The sequence below is a fragment of the Gambusia affinis genome, linkage group LG11 (genome assembly GCF_019740435.1).
Source record: "Gambusia affinis linkage group LG11, SWU_Gaff_1.0, whole genome shotgun sequence".
Lineage (NCBI taxonomy): Eukaryota > Metazoa > Chordata > Actinopteri > Cyprinodontiformes > Poeciliidae > Gambusia > Gambusia affinis.
Window position 1 is genome coordinate 18221052 of NC_057878.1, and position 25574 is coordinate 18246625.

General features: G+C 37.6%; 1 protein-coding gene across 1 annotated transcript; it reads left to right on the forward strand.

The window, feature by feature from the left end:
• Positions 1-113: 113 nt before the first annotated feature.
• Positions 114-25574, forward strand: zgc:162707 (UPF0524 protein C3orf70 homolog B). Its single transcript, XM_044131886.1, has 2 exons — positions 114-639; positions 21443-25574. The coding sequence occupies exons 1-2, from the start codon at positions 456-458 to the stop codon at positions 22111-22113; spliced, it is 855 nt and encodes a 284-aa protein (XP_043987821.1). The 5' UTR covers positions 114-455; the 3' UTR covers positions 22114-25574.

A 25574-nucleotide genomic window follows, 5' to 3' on the forward strand; every position in this document is an offset into this window, starting at 1 on the left:
AAGCCTTGATCTTTGAAGTTGTGTGAGGAGCTGATGAAAGCCCTTGGTTGTGGTGTTTGAAGTGCGCACAGCAGCTGGCTTTGTGTTCGCGGGGCTCCTCCCGTTCCGTTTCTGTGATGAAGTTCGAATGCGCGTCACCAAGCAGCGCGCACAGCTGAGGAGCTTCCCCGACGCCACGGCACGAGAGATGGGGAGATGCGTGGATCACGGTCACGGGAGGCTTCGAATGTGACATTGTTCGTCGTTTGTACTTCCACAGAACGCGTTGCCACCCTTTGTGTGAGCACTGACCGAGCTGATCTGGATTCAGAAGACCCAGCAGCATATATCCACCCATTTCTACAAAGCTTCCTTGCCTGCGTGGACCGTGAAAAACCTCTCGGATCGGTTTTAGTTTTACTCCAACAGATCGTGCGTGCGTTTTCAAAACAAAATTGGATCCGGGAAATGTTGGCATGGCCGCCTCGGGAGCTCATAAGTGTCCGAAGAGTGAGAAGTTGGACGAGGCGCAGGCTTTGGCCAAGAGCTGCGCGGGGAGACCAGACTTCCTGCCGTGTGATGGACTCTCCATCTGCGCGACGCACAGCCACGGGAAGTGCTTCAAGCTGCACTGGTGCTGCCACTTGGGCTGGTGTCACTGTAAGTTTGTATTTGCATGCTTTAATGACCAACAAGAATGTAAACTCACCGTCTTTGATGACTAAAAAAAAATTCTTGGTTTGTTTACAATGTTCAAAATGCAGAGAAGCTGGACGCTTTCTTTAAAGAGATGACAAGATAAAGAAAAAATATATCTGAAGACTAAATAAAGTGGCAATAGAAGCGTTTCTCAGTAAATTCCAACATTTGATCAATCAAAAAGTGAGGCTCATAAATCTCACAGTACCTTTTAACAGCTAACAAATAGGTACAATTTCAACTGATAGAATTTCAACTAGACAGAAATTTCATTTGTCTATTAAAATGGTAATCGTGCGTCATGTTTTATCAGGTAATTTTAACCATTACTGTGAGAAAAATACGTAGTTTATAAAGTATAAATTATTTTTATGTTCCTTTTTTTGTCGCTTTTTTATATTATTACTTTTTCAGTAGCTATTATTCACTCTATGAGGCACAAAAACTTACAATTATAAGGCTGATCATTATATAGGAAAATCTGAATAAATTGAGATGTCGAAAAAATACATATATCAATTTATTTAATATGTTACACAGATGCACTAGAAAGTAAAGTAAGTACATTTTATTTATGTTGCCCCTTTTACAGGTCGGAAAACCACAAGGTGCTTTAGGATATAGGAAAAAAACCCATTAAAACCACATAAGACAAAAGCATAAACTAACTAATAAAACAGAATACAGTCATACAGCATAAACTAGTTAAAACCAGTCTGAGTACATGAGTCTTCAACCTCCCTCTGCTCTTAAAATGTGTTCGAGGAACTATTAAAATCCCTTATCTGGAAAACCTCTTCTAGTCTTCCAGACTAGAAGAGCTGTAGGGTTCTAGCAGGTCTGAAATTGGCTGAATCTTGACCACAAGGGCTCTAAAAGTAAATACTGAAATTATAAAATGATTTCTAAAATGTACCAGCAGCCGATGTAGAGAGATTAAAAGTCTCTTTTGTGTGTTGGTTAAAAGCCTTGCAGCAGCGCTCTGACCTGACTGGAGATGGTCAATATCTTTCATAAATGAAATTCATGGGATTTTTCTGCAGGCATTAATAAAAAGGCTGTTGCAGTAATCAAGACGAGACAAAATAAAAGCATGAACATGAACATGAACTAGTTCTGCTTTTGATTACACAGTAACATCAACCAGCAACAATTTAGATTTTAGATTGGGCGACAACTGGAATTAATGATCTGAACATCATGCATCACTGGCTGCCCTGTAAAGTTTAACTTTTACTGTAACTGTAAAGGTACTATAGAAATATTTCAACATGCAGTATTTGTCTCTGCAGTAAAAAACAAACAAATCCCCTCCGCCCCCCAGCAAACCATCTGTGCTTACATATTGAAGTTTAAAGAACATCCACAAAACAAAACGATGAGCTGAAAGGGGCTACTGACACCTCCCTGAAGAATTATAAGCCACAAAAGATCATTGCTAAAAGTCTTTAATGGAAAGTTGAGTGGCAGGAAAAAGTGTAATTGAAGGTCATCTACTAGCAACATTGACAGCTGCAGTTTTGAGAGGATCTTAAAGGTTTTGGAGAGATTTACTTGGTCTACTCTAGACTGTGGCAGTGCTTCAAGAGCAATGTCACTCATATTTATTGCTGCCATCGGCTTTAACTGTTGCATTGGTTAAGTCACAACTGAAACAGTAGCAACATTGCAGGTGTCAAACCTGGGTTAAAAATAAAGTGATAGACTGTTGGAAGTTGCTTTAACTTTGCATTTAATTTGGAAATCAAGGTTCTGAAAAAAGTGTGAAGTTTCTACAGTCAGCGATGAATTGAGGAGTCCTTTCATCTGCTGGTGTTGGGCTGCTGTGCTTCATTAGGTCCAAAGTCAGTGCAGTTATTTAGCTGGAAAATATATAGCTAATTTAGTTGTCACCACTCTAAATAGTCAATTATTTAAAGTTGTGATTGGAGAGAATGAATTTGACATAAATTAACTTTCCAATGTTATTATTCATTGAGATGTAAGCTTCATCATCCTAGTAATTTCATGACACAGTAACAGTCAAAATTTCGAGTTAGATTTTGTCAGTGATACTTGATGTTGTTTTTAACGGACAGTTGTTGATTATTTTTGAATTATTGCCCAGCATAAAATCTATACATCAAGATTTCAACAGTTACCTCCGTCTTTTATTGGTAAGATACTTCTAGGTGCCGTCTGTCAGCCAGGTACGTTACTTTTGTGACTTTGCTCTGGTTTCCCAGGTTGGAGTTCATGGAACAAAACCATAAAGTCCAATTAAGTTATTTATAAGCACGTATATTTTTCAACACCCTCAAACGTACAATAAAACTGTTTTGATGGGGTTTTTTTTTTTACTGTAATGACCACTATGTATTATTAAATTAATAGCCAATCAGAATAACCAAATAAATTTTAGCATCTGTGGTTGCAAAATATTCCTGGATATTTAGTGTACCTAAGGCAAATTGCATGATTAAATAATGCAGCAATAAAGTTTTTTGCAATAGTTTGTCCTTTATTGGTATTAGGACATGCTTGATAAAGCATATCCTCAGAGCAACTTGTATTTTAGATTTAACAACATTTCTACATCTATTATAAATACTCCCTGTATTATTCATGATATAGAACCTAATTTATGCTTCAACAGATTCAAACCCTTCAATAAAAAACTCTTGAAAACAGAGTTTTCAAGGCACAACAGAGGCTGTGTGAACTCAGACTCGTTAGCAGACAGGGATTTTTATGTTCCAGATTCTGGTTCTGTTTTTCTGTTTCTGTCTCATCTATTTTCTGGATGCAGTCTGATGACTCTGTCACACATCTGAATCATCACTTTCATTTCTGCTTTTATAGGCCATGTCTGCTGATTTCCTCTTAAAGCCACTGTCACATCAAGTATTTCAAAACCTTCATTTAGATTTTGTGAGGTCTGACGAATAACTAATTGGATTTAGGTAATATACAATCATTTAAAAGCTGATTAAATCGCAGTTACTAGCAACACGGTTTAGCATGTATTTTGGCCCAACGTAATGCTTTGAGCACTCCGCAGACCATCCAGTGTTAATTTCATGGTTAAAAATAGCACTTCTGTAGAACTTGTTCTGAAGCTGATAAAAGGCATGGGTCATGTACTGTCGCACAATTATACCAATGTTTTGTTTAGTTGTTTTTTTTATTTGATTCCTCTGGTGGGTTTGGTTTATTTCCTTCAACACTGAGGTATATTCTGGTTATTTTGGTTAAACGTCCTTTGAAGGAAATGCTAGAGACAGTGCAGGAGTGAACAGAGTTTGCTCTGGCTGGGTAAAGCATAGAGTATTTCAGCTCTCTGCCTTTCCTACCTAATTCTCCACACAGATGGTCAGCTGGCTGAATGAAGTCTCTCATTCTGTCCCAGGCCTGTCTGATAAATGTGAAAGTAACAAAATTGAGTGATAACATTTATTTATCTGGAATCGACTCAAACTATTCTATGTGTTAGTGCATTCAAATTGCCTGCCAATGCACATTGTACCAGTACAGGTCCAGTACCAGTACCTGGAACTGTAGTGGAACTACTTGGCTGTCATTTATTGGTCAGTCTGTAAACAACATCCTAGGCTTAAGCTCGTTAGGAGTAAAATGTATTGCACAGAAACTGTACCATGCAGACTGAAAAATCTGTTATCATGCCAAAGTTTTGCTGAATGTTGCTAATTGGCATCAAACCTAAAGTTAAATTTATATTTCTTGTATGTGCTATGATGACATCAAAAATAAAATCAGCACATTTTTATATTTGAAAATGAATTCAGGTGGCAAGTGGTAAAATAATCTTGAGCAATTATAAGAAATTGTTGCACACTGTTATTAATTTGGGCTCCTTATTAAGGGTGTTTCTTTTCCAGAGAAAGGAGAAATGAAGAGCTATGGTGGTACTTTAGATGTTGGAAATTATCACTAACTAAAAAGTACATTTTAATTGTACCAAAGGGTTAAAGCAGAGACCATGCTGTACTCATTAATTTCCTTTTCACTATCAATGTTGGAGACATGCTGCTCAAAATTTAAGATGTGACTTTGAGAGGTATTGTTGAAATTTTGCAGCATTCTTCTACCGCTAACACCCTGTCTCTCGGTTTGAACCTTTCTCAGCCTGAAGCTTCTGAACCCAGTAGCATAAACGCGACCCCGGACAGCGTGTCCGTCTCTTTGGGCTGTCCCCAATTTATCCCCATCTCACTCCAGCTGCCCTGAAAATCCTCAGCTCAGTGTAAAACACAATCACCCTCTCCTTTGCAGCAGCCACGCAGGGGCTTACAGCATGCAACCGCACAAGTCACATTGTAATCTTTTTGCTGTGTAATCGTGGGATTTCAGATGCCCCCACCGTCTCCTCAGAATGAGCCACGCGATTTTGAAATATTAGACGTGACAGAATTATGATGAATCCCTTCCAGTGTTTATTGCAATCTGTAGAAAGCATTCAGGAAGCTCTGCAAAGCAAATCCAGTGTTTATCTGTCTGTGAACATTTAGACTTCCTCCTCCCCTCTGGCAGTAAAACAATTGCAGAGAGCGGATTTATTTTATCCAACTACACTGCCTTCCAAAGATATTCATACCTCTTGAACATTTCCACGTTTTGTCACACTAAAAATAGAAACTTCAATGTATGTTTTTTTGTTTTGTTTTTTGTCATGGATCAATAGAAACTAAAACGTAGGCTGCTGTAATTGTGAAGCGAAAGATAAATGACGTAAACAGTGGTGCATTATTTTCAAAATTAAATCCAGTGAGGTGTTTCTTTGACAAAACACCTCACTTGGTAAAGTCTTCTTTGTGTCAGGTTGGAGTGGGAATGTCTGTAAAGTTTAACATTTTTTCCATGGATTCTCAATTGGATCTAAATCTGAAGTAACGCACTATGCTTTGATTTCATTGTAACTCTGATTGTTTGGGGTCATTTTCCTCCTGGAAGATGAACCTCCATCAGTCTCATGCTGTTTGCAGATGTTAGCAGGTTTTCTTCCAGTATTGCCCTGTCTGTCAGTAGATCTACCTGCTGACCTGCTTTCCTGTCCCTGCTGAAGAAAATAATTCCCACTGCATGATGCTGCCATCCTTATTTGTAGCCTCCTCTATTATCTAGAGTATTTTGAATTAGGGACACAAAAGTTACATTGTGTTCTCATCAAATCAAAAACACCTTCTTGCATTTTCTGGTGTCTCTGGCTTGTGATAAACTTTTTAAGCTACCTTTTATTTTAGCTTTCTTCCAGCGATGGCCAGATTTTTGACATAAAATATGTATATTTGGCATACAAATTCTCCCAGTGGAGCTGTGGACCTCTAGAGTTAAAGTCAGCCTGTTGGTTCCTTGGTAGATTTGCAGTTCTGGCATAGCCTTCCCATTTTTAGACAGTTTATTAAACAGCGCTTTTTAAAATGCTCGAAGCTCAGAATTTTGTTTTATAATCATATCTGACTTTAAATTATTCAATGCTATTGAATGTAAATTTAATTAAAGGTAGTTAGTAAAAAAAAAGTCAAATATTTTCAAAGCACAGATATTGTATTGGTCTGTTACAGACATCAGGGAATGTGGAAATTTTTAAGGGTTGTGATTGTTTTCTTTTCCTTTTTTTTTTTGCAAGACATTCTTCATTCAGCTGTAGGAAAAAATAATAATTATGATAAAGTTTCTCACCTTGATGTCACTCTCTGCTTCCACTCTCAGCTTCCCTGTCCTGTGCAGGACAGTCATTCACCAGCAGTGAAAATAAACCATCTTTGCCTGCTGAATCAGACAGAACCAGGGCGTCCACTGAGAAAACTGCTTTCTATGCTCGCCTCAGCTTGGCTCACTTCTCTCCAGCAAAGCAAAGTAATGCTGAATGCAAAGGAGCAGAACTCTGCGGCGGCCCCATATCTCGTTGCATTTTCATTTCGAATGCTCTGGCAGCTGCTGCCTGTTAGCACAAACTTGTTCAGAAGCTGATAATTGTTCGTCCACCACGGGGGAGCCTTGCTGAGCTGCCTTTTTAATTACATTTTTAATAGGTTTTCAGGAAAACAAACAAAAAAGGTCATTTTGCACAGCATTTATGTCCTCAAACACAAATGATTTCCATTATCTGGGAACAGCATGGGGCGATGATTACCTGTGACTTAATTCCTTCTTTTATTTCCAGCCGAAAACCGAGCAACACCGCGGCGTTGCGGCCTTGAGTGTTTTTCCTGTTGTAGCTTTTCTGGCAGAGAAAATAGAGAGGAAAGAAACAGAATTTGATGTAGGTGGAGGCAGTGTTCCCAGCTGGTGACAACAACATCAGTCCAAGCCTCTCATTAGCAGTAATTAGCTGTGTTTAGTGTCACCGCCAATATGTCACATCTGATGACTGCCTTTGCTTGAAGCATCACTAGAACCACCTGGCCTGAATTCTTTTTTCTTCCTCTCACTTAATCCTTCTTTAACTGATTACACTTGCCAAAGAGAGTGATGAATTACTCATTAACAAAGTCTATCAGAGGCCATAATGAGCACTGAACAGTCTTGTCAGTCCGCTTGTTTCCTGTCGGCACCAATTTCTGTTCCTGGGATACGTTTTGTTGTGTTGGTACAGGAAAGTGGGATCTCTCTGTCAGATTATCTCAGCAGTCTCATCTGTCAAACATGGCTTGCAAGTTGCAACTATCCAAAAGTGAAACCTGGAGGTTTTCCGGGGTAACTCCTGTCCTGTGCAGATTGATTTGCTGACTGATTCTGAATTAAGCGCAGTGCTGAATTATAAACCGTTTCACCTTTTGCTAACGGATCAGTAACGGGGCCTTAGGCGAGGTTCTTGACTGATTGTTCGTGTTTGCAGACCACAGCTCCTTCGATCATTTTAATTGCTGCTCTGTTGGTGATGGAAGCAGAGCAGAACCAGGAAAGAAGTCCGTCTAGATATTACACCACCTTCCCTTTTTGATCTACTATCCTCCCACTGCAGCTTAGCTAATAAGAAAAGAGAAAAAGAGCTTGGTTTTATACTCTCTGGATTTAACTGAGATTAATGTGAACTTATGTTTAAACTTTACAACAGGAAGAAAATGTATTTTTTTTGCCTTTGTGCTACATGTGACGGTAAACTTTCACTGTTTTAAACTGAGAATCACAAATAAAAAGCTGTTCAAGATTTAAGACCAGGGGTTGGAAAGTATTAAGTCTGGGGGACTGAATATAACACACACTTTCAGATTTCTATTTTCAAGCAGATAATCACATGAAATCCCAATAAAATAAACTGAAGTTTGTGCTTATAATGTGACAAAGTATAAAAATGTTCTCCACCAACATGCTGTCTTCCTGTTCAGTGTACAGGTCAGTAGTTTATAGTGGATAACTGTCTCACAATGGTGGTCCACTTAGTTTGCCAATAGATGGTCCATAACTCACAGCTGGAGAACGGAGAATGATCTGGAAGATTATTATATAGTGTGTTAAAGACTCATTACCAACCAGTATTGGCAGGAAGATTTACTTCACTGACCTCTTTTTCTTTCAGTGGGAGGGTTAAATTATGCCTAATTAGAAGAAAATAAAAATTAGTCTTGCACTGATGATACTTAGGGAGCATTTCTGACCAGAAACACGATTCTATGAGGTTTTGAGTGTGAAAAATAATTCAAATGGCTCCTAGGTTATTTGATAAGTTGGTTACCCTCCAACTTATTGCTGCCTCTGAAAAGCACTTAAAATGCCTTAATTTATGCTGTTATTACAGAATCATAATCTCACAGCATAAGATATTGAACATTTGCGACTCTAAGTGTGATGATGTGTTCATAAATAGCTGCAGGTACTCCCAAACAAAAACCCAAACAGACAGTGGACATACAGTATAGATTGGATTTGACAATTGTTCTGAAAACCACTGCAGATTTTCCACATTGATCTTTGGAGATTTATCTTTATTACCATCTTCCTAACTTGTGGTGGTGACAAGATAAACTGAAGTCATCATCCAGACTTTTTTTTTTTTAGCACAGTTCTAGTTGATTGAAATTTGTTCTGACTTCAGAAAAAAATTTTGTTTGGACGAGGCTGTATTTTCTTGAAGCGATTTGGTGATTTATACAAAGATTAACACAGGTTTACTTTATTTGAATAGCATGCTCTCCTTTCTTTCTCATTTTGATGAAAAGAGAACTAAACCTCTGCATTGCTTTGTTTCAACCTCAGGGAGACAGTAAGTCAGGAACATTCAATTGAAAAAGAAAAGCATAAATAAGAAATGCTGCAGTTGCATTTGTTCAACGGGAATTATTAGAAATTCAGATAAGTGTGGCTCCTAAAATTTGGAGAAAAACAATAATTTGTTGAGGTGAATTTCCCCCCTCCCGCTAAATAAATGAATTGAAATTAAATGTTGGATTTCTCAACATCCTTCACCGTGAGATTATGCTTCAAAATCTTTACTGGGGTGTGAAGGGCGCAGTATATTGCGTGCTCTGGTGTCAGCTGAGTTGCATCATACGCGACTGTAGAAAGAAAGGTAAGGTAATTGGATTTTTGTTCTCTGCTTATCATCTCATAAGCTGCTGTGACTTCAAAACTTCGAATGAAACTTTTTCCACTTGTTTCAACACAGCAGGGAGGAGAAAAGCTCCACGGCGTTTTCAATGTGTACCCGCATTGTCAGACAGTCGGGGACAGAGTGTGTAATACTGTGCTCCTGTCACCGTTAATGGTCGAGGACAGCTAGATAGACATCCATCCAGGAAGTCTTGAAATCATTTGTGTTATTCATTTTCTCTGCATGGTTGCACAATGTTTGCAGGGTAAGAGAGAACAGGTATCCCATTGGTGTGCTCCACATCCTTCCAGCAACATCAAATTATGCTGTTACTGTAACTGCCTCCTCAGCTACTTGCCGTCGCTTTCTGGGTAGTAGTTTCTATATATAGCTGCACACATATTTGCTTGCGTGTGTTCTGTCTTTATAGTAATCATGAACACACGGAGACAACAAACAACATTAAAAACACCCCACGCTTCCACAAAAGGGCCGTGTGAAGATCAAGTGCTTAGTTCCTCTCATAGAGAAGAAGAACTTACCAGTAAATAGACTGCTTTGAGAATATAAAGGAGCTTTTTTTTTTTTTCTTTTTCCTGGCTAAAACCTCTCAGATCTTGCCTGCCAGTTTAATTCTGGGTCCACTGCTGCCTCTGTTTTTCTACCCACTCTTGCTTGAGGTAGAGAAGAAACAAACACAGCTAGCCTCCAATAAAACAAGGATATTATATATAATCAAATACCAAAATAGTGGGACTTGAAAGGATACATTTGGGTCCCAGATCTCAGGTTTCAGGCCATGATTCGGAGCAGATATGATGCAACATCATCACATCTGTTTGCTTTTTATGCTTTTATTTTACTTTTACACAAGCAGGAACAGAAAAATGAACCAACCCTGCCAGCAAGGAGGCTCTAAGGTAGCAGCTAATATTCTCCAAAGCAGAGTTTGTGTATTGGTAATTTTATTTTAAAATGAATTTTTTTTTTTTTTTTTTTTTTAAAGTCATCAATTTTGATGTATCAAAAAAAAAATTTAAATTCAGAACTGACCGGTATTATAGAAAAAATAAAGTGAAATAAAAGCCAGCACAGAACTAAGCAATGTATCATATATAAAATTACGTAATAAAAGGCAGGAAATTGTTATAGAAATGTTGCTATCTGAGTGGCTAACGATGTATTGATGCAAACCTTATGAGGAGGTGAGTGTTCAGCCTCTTTATCCACTCCACACATTTCTTTGGCGTGGAGTGCTTTGAAATATTCATGACACTTAACAAAAGCCAATAAAAACATTGATGTAATCTTTGTCTGACAGCACGTACAGAGCGGTAATGTCTCTTATGTAACCGTTTGAAAAAATACTTGTTCTCATGAATGAATTTATCGACAAAACCCAAACTGATTAGATGCATTTTAAATTTAAAAACATCAGTCGACAAATAATGGCAAAACTTGCCATAAAGTTTTTTTATTTTTTTCCATTTATATTATATTTAAGAGCCTTAAAAGTTACTACATCATTTAGTGGGAAAATTAGTATTGTTGACCAAATGTCATTGTTTGAAAATGTGTCATCCACCAAAGTAATGCATCAAAAGCAGACTGTACGGTTAGTACTGCTGGAACATGTTTTTTGTTTTGGTTTCATAATATAATCAATAAATGGCATATTCGTGCTTCAAAAAATATGTCATATACCCACTTAGATGAAAATCATCTAACTATATACTATTTTTATGTTTTGATGTTGGATTTTACTTTTAGAGCAGTATTTGGTTTTGTTTGGCTCAGATTTTGTGCAGTAAAACCTCATAATTTTGTAATATATTTGGTCTAGATAATTCCCTAACCAATCTCAGTTTTAAGATGCAGCAAATATCTTGCCAAATTCTTACTCATAAATATGAGTATTAAAAAAAATGGAAATCCAGCTTTTGAGTTTTTTTATTAGTGGAGGTTTAGCTCGTTCTTTCTATCGCCTGTTTCTCGCCCTTTTTGCCAGTCTTCATTGTCTCCAGCTTGAGTGAAGGAGTTATGTGCCCAGCACAACAAGTTCTGCTTGGACCATAACAAATTTTCTTTTGAAATGCCAAGTTGCATCAGTGCCACCCCATAATTTATTCTCATTACATTCCATTGGAAATCATGCAGGTTTGGTGGGAAAGTTTGGCAGGAAAATGTTCTAATGGCAACTTTTGAATTTGTGATGAGCTCAGGACTGTTATAGCACTACTCTACTATTCAGCTAAAGGACGTTGTTTAAAGAAAAACATTTTCACATAGAAGAAACATGTATGGAAAGGAAAACTTAAGAATAGCATATTTTGCACAGAGAGAACTTGGTTTACAGAACTCAGTAAAATTACCAGAGGCTGCATGTGGAGCAGTTTCTAGCCCAGTGTGGTGGAAACAGGAAAGAGGAAGGGAGTTTCACAAGATCCTGAATGAGAGCGTCATCTTGGCTGAAACCTTGAAGCTTGTGCTGCTGCTCTTCCTGCAACTGTTTTGCAGGAAAGATCTGAACACAAAAACCCAGCCAACAGGGGAGATTTAGTGATCTGCACTAACAGACATGTCTTGTTGGATTTCAATAAAGCAATACTATGAAGTGTATGCACAATTATGGTTTGCACATAAAGATTGGTCAGACAATCAAAACTTATGGAACTGCTTGTTGCATTTTCTTTTTGTTTTGTTTTTTTTCTTTCACGCTGAGCTTGTTTACAGTCCCAGCTTCAGCCTGCAGGCAGTCAGGCGGACTGAAAAGTGGACAGAGTGATGTTGGAGCTCCGTAATGGAGAGTCAGAGAGACAAATGAGTGTCCTGTAATATTTTCCAGAGACTCTACCTTGTCCATTAAAGCAGAGAAAGCAGCTTGCAGCCTGCCAAGATGCGGGAAGAGGAGGAGAAGCGACATGCAAGCTGGAGATGTGTGTTATCAAAAGAATAATCCACTGCCTCCTCTGGGGATGAACTGCTTGTCCTCCCACTTCACCATTAACCTCCTTACTCTTTCTTCAATCGTAAATATCTCTAACAAATAACTTGTGGCTATATACAACATTATCTTTTTGCTTTTTCTGCTTGATCCAATGCTGTAAGGAGGCAGCTTTGAATGTCCTTGATGTTTTCTGTGGATTTTATTTTTTCACATGGACCATAAAGATGAAAAAGACGGTCATTTTTATCCTGTGTAAGTGCAGTTAGAAATGCTTTCATTTTCGATATTCTCTCGTATTGAAATATGAGAGACTCTTGTGCAGTCGTGAAAAGACTGCACATGACTTTCACTCTTGTGAAGACTCTTTCATTAAAAGAGTCTCCATTAAAAGTTAAGCTTTCAAACGGAAATGGTCACATATGTGTCATTCATGTACATGTGAGTAATTTTACCCATTTTATTTGGTAAAATGAATAAATGTGAGTGTGTCCTGAATTGTACTTTACTGTCAGATCTGTTGCTAAAACTCCATATGTCCAGATGTGCTGGAAAAACATACAGGCTTTTCATTGTGACTACATTTTTTCAGTTCTTCATTTGATCAATGCTTTTAGCTGTACTTAATTGTGATGTGATGAAAGGTTCTTTCAGTCCTTGCTGAAAGTGTAGCATGTTCAGCAGCTGGTTGAATGAGACCCCTTGCAGAGCAAAACATTGTGTCTGTGTTTGCTGTGGAAAGCTCAGTAATGTGCAAGTCAAAGAATTGACTAAAATGTTTGACATTTACTGTTAATGCATTTACTGTAAATGGCAGATTTTTATTTTTTATTTTTAAATATCTGTATTTACTTTAAAGCAGAACCAGAAATATCCTGCAGGATCACATTTGTTTCAGAACCACAAGGTTCCCACCACTTTCCTTAAGTTTCAGCAGCTGTAGGCATCAATAGTAGTGAATCCACCCAATGTACAATAATTTGACTGGAAATATTAAGAGGCAAAGCATAAATTTAAGACACTTAAAAATGATATGCAACTAAATATATATGGTGTAAATTTTAGGACATCCTCAGGTCTCAGGGAAACATCCTCACACAGTGGAAAAAACGGGCTCAGATGTCAGACCATAGACCTCTGACTAAACGGCATCAGAATAAAAAGTCTTTAAAAACGCCAAAAACGGCTTCAGATGAAAAGGTCTCAGATAAAACGATGTCAGCTTTTATTCTGATGCCATTTTCTCTGAGACCTTTCGTCGGAGGCTGTTTTTTGCCAAGACTTTATTCTGATGTCGTTTAGTCAGAGGTCTGATGGGTTTTTCTCTACTGTCTGACATCTGAGGTCGTTTTTTTCTAATGTATGAGGATGTTAACCTGAGACCTGAAGATGCCCTAAAATGTACACCATACAAATGATTGGTCAGATTGATTTCAAACGGAAATCAATCTGATTTCCGTTTGAAATCAACGGAATTTCCTTTTGGATTTAGTAATCCAAAAGGTTTACCTTTAGTAAACCTTTTGGATTACTAAAAGGTTTGGGACAAAACTTAATTACATCCTGCAAATTTAGCCAATGCTGTCATCACATGGTTTCTTGTCTTTCTGTGTGCTGGCATTTAAAAAATAAAAGAAAAAGTTTTGTATGGGTTTAAACTGGTGGAGTGAAGGAAGTAAGTGGTTCAGTCTGTTACTGCATAAGAACAGAATATGTTTCTTTTGTGGTGATCTGTCTTTTTTTCATACTGTGTGACTTTCTGACCATCTTGGTTGAAAACTGCACAGTTTTTGAGCGCTTCCTGCTTGTCAGACAATTATTGTTTTATTGTTCTGTAGCTTAATTATTAATTAATAAAGGATGGCCAACTATGACTACCTCAAGCATTCTGGATGCTGAGGTGAGTGAATTTTCATCAGCGTAGATAAAGGGTCTGCGTATGGCGGCATGACATGAAGTACTGTTAATATTTAGTCAGTGCTGCAACAGTTTTGTAGTTATATCAATTTTGAAGCACTGGCACTTATATTACAATATTACAGGTCTATGTTGTGATCCTGATCCCATTGAAATATATACATAAATATTTTTTGAATGGCAGAAATCTGTAACTGCCTTGCCAGATAAAAAACAATATTAAAAATATTCAGATACTTTATTTTTTGTGTAGCTTTGGTTTAAGGTAGGTTTTTCTGGGTGAATTGCTAGGGTGTTGTGTTTTTACTAAAGTAGTTTCAGTGTTGTTGGGTGACATGAAAAGCAGTAATACCAACTTTTGCAAAAGTTTGTACTAATGATAAAAATATGGTTTATTCTGGGTAGTTGGATGCAATGTTTATACTGTAAAGTAACTAAAAGTTACTTTTACTTTGTAAAGTAACTAAACCTTTGAGACCCACATATATAAAAGTCTGTTATTTCTGGTTTTGATAAGAATAAGATTTAATAACAGTGAAGGAAAAAACCCCACAAGCCTCATCTTCAATGAGATACTGTAGCAAACTTTCTGTGTTGTGTTCCTTGACTATAAAGAAAAGGAGGTTCAAACATGCTGGAAGTTTAAAGTGAGAAAATGATGTGGCACTGTGGTGGATGTCCTGCTGCGAGAAAGAAAAAAGAACAGCTGTTAGCCCTTTCTATGTTTGCAACCAATTAAAATCCATTTCCATCACAGCCCTGAACTTGCCCATATACGACTTTGGTCAACAAATGGCAAGAACAGAGTCCACCATGATTGTTGACACTTTCTTCATATGAGCTTCACTTTCTACTTTCACCTTTGCAGAATTGTTTCTGTAAACCTACAGAGCTGATTATTGTGTTACTTTTTCCATTCAGCATCTTTAGTTATTAATATAATAGCAGATCCATGATAAAACAGGCTTTCTTTTCTACTTCACTGGTAAATGTGTCTCTCTGTCACATCTGGGGAAGATGTGCATATTTTTTTTTGCTTTCTTTGTCATGTCTGTTGTCTTGTGGTGGTGCAGACAAATGGAGCGATATGCAAATGATTAATTAGGGGAGTGTCTGCAGCCATTCATGGATGAAAATGAATAGAAATCAGGCCTGTGCATATGTATGCAATTTATTATTAAAATTCAGAAATGAGAATCACACCCACACACAGCTTTATAAATCTGCTGAAAGCGTTTCCATTGTACATTTACAAATAAAGTTTAGTTATGAAACAACAGAGTTGCATGTATTGACTTGACTTCACGCCCTAACATGGCTTTGTTAAGGTGAGAATAATAACACACAAATCCAGAGGCCACTTAATATCTAAAAATGTCTTATCTGACAAGGAGGATTGAGAAAGATGAGAACTTGCATCAATATATCTGTGTAATTTTTATAGGTTTGTACCAGATATATCCTTCAGTCTGAGACGTGTAGCTACATGATATTTAAACTTGACACACATTTGTTCATCTGTCTGGCTTTGCTGAGGCTTCGGTGTATCAATGAATGTGCATCATGTTGAACTGTGCCTATTTTTACAAGAAATAAATCACTGTTTTAACACAAGCATCAGGCGTCCTGTTCTTAACACATTTAAAAAGGAGCTATGTAATCAGAAAATGAAATCTACTTTATTCAGTTTAGATGAAGCAACAGTTTATATTTATTTGTTCTTAAGTTTGCCCAAAACCAAAAACTTTTTGTGATTATGAAATTGTGCCATATACCATAAGATATTTCATACCGACCATTTGTCTGTGAGTATCAGCAAAGCCAGGGGCCCATTTTATAACCTGCCTTGACATCCGTTGAGTTAAAAGTAATTTTCTTTATTATACCCCTAGTCTGCTGTAGCTGAAAGTAGTTATTTAACTTTAATAAGTAATGCCGACCTGCAGGAACCTGCCCAGATTTCATTTAGTTTGATTAGGATTTATAAACTCTCTTATCTTATAAGAAAAAACTGGCCCAAATGTTGACCAGAACCTAAATATATTAAAATACAAAGTCTTCAGACAATAACGTACAACTAAATTAAATTATATGTGAGATTTGCATATTTTTATGACAATTTATTTCCATCAGCTCATGATAACATTTTACTTCACTGAAAGATAAATTGATTTCAATGGTTTAGAAACATAAAAGTGAATTGATTTATTTCCTGGTATGAAATGAAAGTAGGTGGGGATAAGATTGGGGTACTATTTGGTAAAGAAGTGATTTTTTTTTAATGACAAGCCACAATAATAATATATGCATATATAACATATTTGATTTGAAAACTGCTGACTTTCCCTTTTAAGCCTCTATTGCATCCATCTTCCTGTTTTTTGCCTGCCTTTGTGTTTGTGGATTTTCCTCTCTTTGTTTTAGCCAAGCCACTGTAGAAGATGATCTGCAGCTTTACCATAATGTTCCTCAAGGCGAACAGACACATGGATGTATTTAGTTGAGACTGTAGACACCTTGGAAATTTACATACTCACTGTCTTCTTTCTGCAGAGCTGCCAAAATCAGCTAGTGTTGCTGTAGCGTTGGCTCCATATGTCTGCGTGTGTGTGTGGCGTGTGTCCGAGCAGGCGTCTGTCCGTCCCTCACTAGGGCTCTTGGTATTTGAAACTCCAGATGGATGAATGCAATTAGATGTAATATGCTAAAAACTAAATGTCAACACGTCGCCTTTTTGCAGCGTTAGCTCTCATTTGTGGGCGCTCTCTTGTCTGGCTGAATGGGCTCATCTCATTCTGAACATGGACCACTGAGTTTCCCTCATTTAACCGATCCCGGCTGCTGCTTTCCCTCTTTTGTCTGCATCGACATGAGCTCCAGTGTTTTCTGTTAACGGCGTTTACACTGTAAAGCTTCAGCCTCTTTAATCCCCCCCACACTGGTGCCTGATGGAGACTTGCATCATTAAATACCGATTTGGTTAGAAGAATGGAAACTATTCTGTGACAGAAGCCGATTTGTAAATCACTGACAACACAAAGCAGAGCCACTTCCGTACTTTATATTTTCATTGTAACCTGGGGAAGAAAAAAATAGTTCTGATTCAATGGATCTTCATGGCAGTGGAAACAAAAGACGAGGACACAAAGCAGTAGAAAGTGATGTGTAAGCTTGTCATCTCCTGTAGTCTCTGGCTCTCCTGGGGTTAGACAGACAGTATTCATGCAACGCCGGAGTCAATCAGCCACAAACAACAAGCAAAATCTTGGAGGCATTAGAAACTTGTAAATGACCAGGCTGATTTATAATACATTGTGAGCAATCTGGTGTAACCTAACACTAATTAGTCATTTGAATCTGTAATCTGCACTGCTGTTTGTTGTCATAGTTTCATGTTTCAGATCATCAAACTGATGTTCAATTCAGACAAAGATAACCTGAGTAAAAAAAAATGTAAAAGTCTCAGTCAGTCTGGCTGTATGGGAAAACTTTTATGCATGTTTTTCCTGTTGAAGGTAATATCCCAGCTTGTCAATTTGATTGCTTGTTCTCACAATTTTGCTTCACCGCACAACTAGAATGTGCTTTAAGGTTAAGGCCACAAACTGATGGCTGAACATTCTGCATTTTTCATGTCATTTTCTGTAAAATAACAGAATTCATAGTTCCATCCCAAAGCAGCAAATCAGCATCAAACTTTCACACTACCACCGTCATGTTTGACGGTCAATTTAATGTTCTGTTTGTTCATTCTATGCCAGATGACAAGACACATGCCTTCCAAAAATGTTCCAGTTTTGTCTTGTTATTCCACAGGATGTTTTCCTGAAGTTTTGGGGTTTTAATAATTGACACTGAGGTCAATTGAGGTGAAGCCAACATTGCTTTGAGTGTTTCTATTGTCTTTTGTGAACTTCTTTAAATATGGTTGGTTGGTCACTCCTGGGAAAGTTCACTGCTGCTCTGTGTTTTCTTCACTGTGGTTTGCAGTTTGCAGCTTTAGAAATTGCATTTCAAGACTTTTCAGATTAATCAATGTCAGTTGTTTCCCATTTGTTCTTCAATTTCTGTAAACTGGACAGAGATATGTTGTGTTTATTTGGAAGGAGGTGGAATCTTTTGGCCTATTTTTTTTTGTTCAAACAGATTTATTTATGTGAATTCTTTATTCCCAGTAATAAGGCCTTGGTGTGACTACTGAAACTGACCTGAGCTTTTTTTTTTTTTTTTTTATGTGGTTAATTAGATTTAATTCATATTTTAACAATGGAGGCAAATGTCTTTTAATACTGAGCCAGGTTGATTTGAACCTTATTATACAACATTAACATTATTTACTTTAATAAATAAGAAAAAATAATTTGAAAATGGTATTTTTTTTTTATTAATGGGGTAAATACTTTCTCACTTTACACTAGTTGTGAACATTGTCTTTTATACATGCCTGAGGTGGGCTGCACATTTTATTTTCAGGCATCAAATAAATGGCGTGGTTGCCCTGCTCTTGTTTGGCCTCAGATGTTGGTAGTAAGAATTTATTTTTTTATTTTTTTACCTTCAGCAGCAGAGACTGGTTTGTGATATGAAAATTAATTTTGACCCTAAAGATGAACAGATTGTTATCACAGATGCATCCTTGGCCAAGATTGACTGAAAGCATATTTTTGTGTGTTTTTATTTGTGCTGTTGCTGTGTTGTGGCTTGCAGTGTTGGTGCCAGGTGCACTAGCAACATGTTCAACGTTTCATAGTTGACTATAATGCAAATGAAGCACATTGAAAATGCAGCTTTTCTAAGTTTGTGGCAGTTGACATCTCTCCTCCAAGGTTCGACACAAGAAATAAAACATTTTGAATTTCTGTAGCATTTCGCATCTATGAATAATTGCAGGGAGCTATAACTAATATCAAAAAATATCTTCAGTAACGTATATAAAAATGCTAAACACAGTTGCCACAATAATTGCCTGTAAATATTTGCCTAAATGCTTATCGGTAAATAAGAAACAATTATGGAAAACCCCATGACTTTTAAAGAGAGGGAGTGTTGGCATGCTTCTTTGCTAAGCCAACTTTTAGCTTCTAGCTCTACTGTAATGCTAAAGACAGCTGGTTGCTGTGATGTACTTGAAGCTGTTATTGTCCTCTGTAATACTGCTGTAGTTAATAGCACTCCATCTAAACTATTTTGAGCAGCGAACAGCTACAGTACAGCAGTCAGCGACAGTCTCTAGCTCTGAGTAGCTGTCATGGTCAAGGGCACTTTGTCAACGGCAGGCGAATTAACTGAGCGTGTTTTTGATGCTGGGAGAAACCGGAGCTCCCGGAGGAAGTCCGCATAAGCTCTCCTTGCTTCAGGGTCCTCTTGATGTGATGTGACAGTGCTAACCTCGAAGCCACAGAGATGCTCATATTTGCTCTCTACCTCTAACCCTGTGTTGGTTTTCAGCAGCTTCTGTGGAAAATGCTGGGCCCATTAGCTGCCACATGCCCTGTTCTTCCAGTCACCGACTCTGTTGTTGTGTTTACTGGTAGGCAGTGTTGTGGGTTTCAAATAGATTTAGGCCTGAGGCAGCTTTTAGAAAGGTTTGAAATTTGCCTTGAATCCCTTGGGAGTTTCTCAAAACTTCACAGAACTTTCCCTCGATATAGAAATGGTTTGTCGATATATTAAAAACAACATATAAATGTTTTACTTCTGCTGTAAATTATACATTTTTCCTGACCTGAAAATACAAGGAGAAAGTCACTGCTAGAGCTGCAGCATGTAAAGATTATTATAAAGATATTATAAAGAAGATTTTATTTTATTTTTTTAGATTTGTTAAAACTGTCATGGCCGTGTGTTATAAGACAGCTAATCTGTGAAAAGATAAATCTCCTCCACATTGTCCCTGAGCAGTTATCTGAAGAAACGCACCGCTTTAGAAAAACATCACGATTAAACTGAATAATTTCTTATTCTGTCTAACACCACACTGTCATGACATAGAGACAGTTTCAACAATTATGTGAAAAACCTATACTTTTTTGTAAAAGTTACAAGCTGCATCTTTAATGTTTCTTGAAAAGTAAATTTTGTTGCTTTTGTTAAATCCTATCTGATAACTTCAAGGTCCGGAAATTATTCACTTTAACCTTAGTGTTTTTCTAAAATGATATTCATGGTTAAATGAAGTGTCTGAATGATATGTTGAAATTTAGGATTTCTTCCCTATAATGTGTAACTATTAATGTGTAATTTTAAAGTATACTTTTGAGGGCATTTCACTCCACATTGTGGAGGTCATTGTGGATTTATGTCATGATTTTGACATTTTCCTAAGCATGAGCAGGGGAAATATTCTAACGATAATAATCTTTTAATAAAAATACAAGGCTTTCACCGTATTACTGGAATGATGAAACAATCTAACATATTACAGATATAATAACGTTATTAGTAACGTGTGTTTGTTGGGATTTTATGTTGTTTTAATGTTGATACAATGAGTAAACAATTGTTAAATTAAGGACTGGTTTTCAACTGAAAGTGTTGCAGTTTTGCTTTAAGAAGTAACACTAATAACAAGGTCATATTATCTTCTTAGTTAGTTGGGCTGTCTGCTCAGATGGAGCCCACAGTTAGCTGCTTGACAAACATGTCACTCATAGTTTATCCCCGACTGACCTCCGGTGTCGATCTATAACAAGTTTCTATAAAGCAATGATTTCAAGCCACCAAAATATCTCCATCATATTGTTTGTACAGTGTAAAATCCTTTTTAAAAATTACTGGTGACCAGAGTTTTTTCTCCCCTGTTTTTCAGGCTTTCAGACACATTTCTTATAGCATGGAAACCAGTGATGGTTCTTATATAGATGTCATTTTCAAATCAACAATAGCAAGAACCCATAGTAGGGTTTTGCTCTTACCAAGTGTTTTATTAAATGTTTTTGTACAACCACACATGTGAAGTTGTTCAACTCGTTGACTGTTTATTGAATTGCTGATTCAAATGATTTTGAGACCTTTTTAAAACGTAGCATGATACAATGTCTTCCTTCTGAAGGCATCAGAAAGGTCTTGGGGGCTCACCATGATGTTTACTCTTCAATAGTCACACCAAACTAAATGTATGAGGGTTAAACAGGGCAAAGTAATTATGTTGAAGGAGAATAAATGGAAAGAAAATTTGAATAATTGTGTGAATATTTTAACGTATTCCTCACCAGTTGCATTTTAGTACGTTACACATTTTGAAAGGTCAGCCATTCTAAACTAAATTATTCCCATTTTAGGTGCACTGAAATGTCTTCAATATTACTATTATTATTATTATTTATTTATTTATTTTTGCAGTAACGTTGTCATTTATTTCTCTCTACTTTTAGGTAAGTACGTGTACCAGCCCATGACCAATGTGTGCCAGCTGCCCAGCACAGCTGTGCCGCCGGTCGGATCAGAGTGCAGCGACACCATGGACCTCTCCGTCTCGCTGGCTGAGCGCTTCCTGAAGCTGGCACCCAGCTTCCAGTCCCCGCCTCACCTGGAGTCTCCCAAGTACTGTGTCATCGCGGATCTGTTTGTGGACGACTACATTGTCAAAAGGATCAATGGGAAGATGTGCTACGTGCAGCGGCCCCTGCCTCCCTTACCGGAACCGCCTCGACCTCCCTCCCCTCAGCCGCCCGCTCCAGCTACACCTCAAATGCCTCCTAATCCCAGTCCGCCAGAGCAGCCGGTGAGCCCGAAGCGGCAGGCTCCTGCCCCGCCGGTCCCTCAGCCGTACAGCGAACAGAAACACCTCTCCACTGTCGAGAAACTAAAAGGCCCCAAAATGGACCACTGCTCGTCCCCGTCCAGCTCAGAGGACTCCGGTATCAACGCACTGGGCCTCCACTACCTGGAGTCTTGCGAGGATGGAAGTGAGGATGAGGAGGACGAGTTGAGCACAGATGGAAACTCAAGCCCCGGTAGCCTCTGGGAGCAGGACGACTGTTCTCTTCTCTCCCCCTCCAAATCAATGATAGAGATCATCGAAAAGATTGAAACAACTGTCTAACTGACATACAGAAACCACTTATGAGGAGGACCAACGGAGCAGTGTCCAACAGAGATCAGCACTCCAGGATTTCATTTTCCATGGACTCACGGGGAGCAAACCTCAATCTAGTGGTTCTGTGGGGTATTTGCAAGGTAGCTTCAGGCTGAATTTCTTCTCCTGCATGTGGCTGAAGACTATACAGCCACAAATTTCACAGAGCCTCTTTTCTGCTCAATCCCCCTGCATGGAGTTAATTTCTGACACTTATTGGAATCAAGGAGGAAGCACAAAAATCTCAAGGATGTGAGCAGTGGACAGAAATTCAAGAGTAGCGTAGAAACACATCAAAACAGACACAAAAGATATAAACAATAGACTTTTTGTGATTTTCTTGTGCAGGTAAGTTACAGGAGCTACATTATGTAGGAACAAATTTGTTCTCTGACGACAATGAACAGTGAGGTAACGCTTGGTGTTCTCCAATTGTCAGTCTTCAGTCTCATTCAACGTCCATGTCATCTCTTATTCACTGGGAAGCGACTCCACCCACACACACATTACTAATTCTGACAATTTAGCGTAATGATTGCGAGGCCGGCTACCTCTCATGGGCCTCGAGCACATCAACCTTTTAACTCGTTAAAGACTCGCCTCCGAGCTGCCCAGACGCCGCCTGCTTCTGTTGCATTAGGGGGAAAAAAAAAAGCTTTCAGAGGCCACAATTCATCCGCACTTTACCGACGCCATCACAGGTGGCAGGTAGGTCGGTATCTGACAATCAAGAATTACACAGAAGCACATTGCTACACGGTAGCTGCCACTAAAGACCACTTCTATGACTAATTACCACACATTACTATGTTCTTCTGACCACCTTTGTTTGATCAAACTTATCTAAACTGTAGATCACAGGTCAGATTTTTAGAAGTGGGGTTCTGTGGAGAGTGTTTGAGTCGTCGGTGTGCTACAATTACCAGCAGGTGGGTAACAATAAATACAGCCCACTAAAGAAAACAATATAATTATAAGGTTCATGAGAACAAGACAAGAAGAGATTTTAACTGGATTTTGTTGAAATAAGGAATAACCTATATTTCTGATTTCACATATAATGTAAAGGTTTTAAAAAACACAAAGAATCTTATCAGTATGGAATATTTGACTCCAGTTTATTCTGGTTCATGGTTTCCATACATGTCTAAATCTAAAGGGGTCCTAATTCACGTAGAAACATTTAAAATGTGATATATTGTACACAAGCAGAGTTAAGGTTTTCTATGTTTCAGACTGTGCTTTTTAGAATCTCTACAGTGTAAAACTACCCATTTCAAGCTTGATCAATCTACGCATTTAACATTTTTGAATTAACATACAGCAGTACAGAATACGATACATAAAATACATATAATAAAATATAAAATAATAAAATATAGGAACAGAAATTATGAAAGACTCCAGAGTCATTTAAAAAACCTAATTTTTTCCTTTACTTTAGCATCGACAGGAAGCTGTAAAGCGGACAGTAATGTTTGCGTCGCTATTAACTGTTAGCCATGCATATATTCCCATAATGCTTACAAACTGTTCATGATTTATCTGTCACTCTTTAAAATTTTCTGCTGTGTACAAAAAAATCCTGCTAGTTAAGAGATTTAAAAGTGGTGGAGGCTTTTCAGTGCTTTTCTCAGTGAGTGTGGTTTACCAACCAGACAGCATCTGCATTAGCTAACTTTGTCAACAGAACAGGGCAACGACTCAATAACTGCTTCCTCTCATACTTCAAAACAAGTCCTAAGTATATAAATGGAACAGCGTGCTAGGATTAAATGCTCACCACTTCATCGGGTGCTGAGAATAATAGCTTACATTTATTTTTGACAAATAGTCATATGCTGTCAGCAGCTGGATAGCTGGATTTACAACACAGGCTTGGATTTGACGAGAAATATTGTGACATTTTATTATCTTGAGATCTGGCGCCAGAAGATCTTATTACACCACTGCTAAACAGAGGTAGATTTCTGTTTTTAGATGTCAGAACCTCACTTTGGTTTGGGCCCTAAACGGATGCGTGGAAAGCCAATTAGAAATATCTAAGTATGTAGTTTTTAAAAACTTGTACTGTTTGTATTGTTTTCCATCTGTTATGCAGTTTAATATATTTTTTTAGATGAGAAATGGTACCATAATGATCGTAGTTTTCTTTTAATAAATTAAGTATAGAGTAGTGGATTAATGCCACCCTCCCAACCATGGCTGTGCACTGCTATTCAGCTGGCTGCCTTTTTTCCCTCTCACAAGCTTTTAGCAGTATGTATGTTAATTCTGGCTAATAAACCAAGTAATAGAAGACTGCTATTCTTATAAATCACAACCACAATATTTCAACTGAAGTAATCAATCTATCCATTCATCCATCCATTTTCTATACCCACTTATCCATTTAGGGTTTTTTGGGAGGTTGGTGTCTTTCTCCAGCAGTCACGATATAAATAAAGGTAAATAATGGTATTTAGGTAAGTATAATTTTTATCGGCTTTATTTATTCCAAATACCATTTTTGCTCCAGGGTATTGTACCATGAGAGTGTGTGCAGAGAACTAATTTCTGTTCCTGCAAACTGTGCTAGCTCAGGTAGCTAACTACTGCAAGCAGAATACTGACTGCTCTTAAGAACTCCACAGAACCCCAGTTCAAATGATTTGAACCATCCTATTAAAATAGACTCATATACAGATCTTTATAAAGAGCCAGATATTGAAATTGCTTCAACATATCTCTGGCACAGCACACATAGGAGAATGCTAAAGACTATTAAGATACATGATATTGGCTCAATTTGTCTAATGTATTCTTTTAAATCAATATTATAACACGACTGCATATTCATTGGCTTTTGGTGCTATCAATGCATCTTTTATGATGAATCGAAGGAGTAGGCAGGGAAAGAAGTAGATTAGAATAGTTTGTCACAGTTAGTTTGTACTATTGGACTGAAATAATCACTTATTGCACCTTTAGAGGGATATTACAATGTGAGATGGGATGTTGCATAGGTGTTGTGATGTGGTTGATATAACAAGACGTGAGCCAGCCCTTTTATTAGTTGGTTACATTAAGCGGGCTGGAATTTTTTTTCCATTTCTCTCTTCCTTTTCCTTTTGTTTTTACAGTTCATTTGTCAAAAGCTGTCAGCAAAAATTACCAAAATCTTCACAAGTGTTGCTGAATTTCCTTAAGCACAGAAAGCAGAAGTCATTTTGCATGACTGCATTTGTTCTAGCAAATATATAATATATCTATATATAGTTTAACAAATTTTGTGATTCTGTGTGAAAAAGATAAGACGACTCCTAAATCAGGGTGACATTTTGTGGAGCAGAATCCTTATTAATGCAGTTCAAAATGTATGTTATGTTCTTATTATTGTTATATTATTTTCATATGAATAAATCTTATGAAACTGAGTGTTTTTTCCC

Bases quoted from the DNA above. Each gene is read 5' to 3' on its own strand.
- zgc:162707 (XM_044131886.1), top strand. From the start codon at position 456: ATGGCCGCCTCGGGAGCTCATAAGTGTCCGAAGAGTGAGAAGTTGGAC. The intron at 640-21,442 runs GTAAGTTTGTAT...CTCTACTTTTAG, and splicing joins CCACTTGGGCTGGTGTCACT to GTAAGTACGTGTACCAGCCC.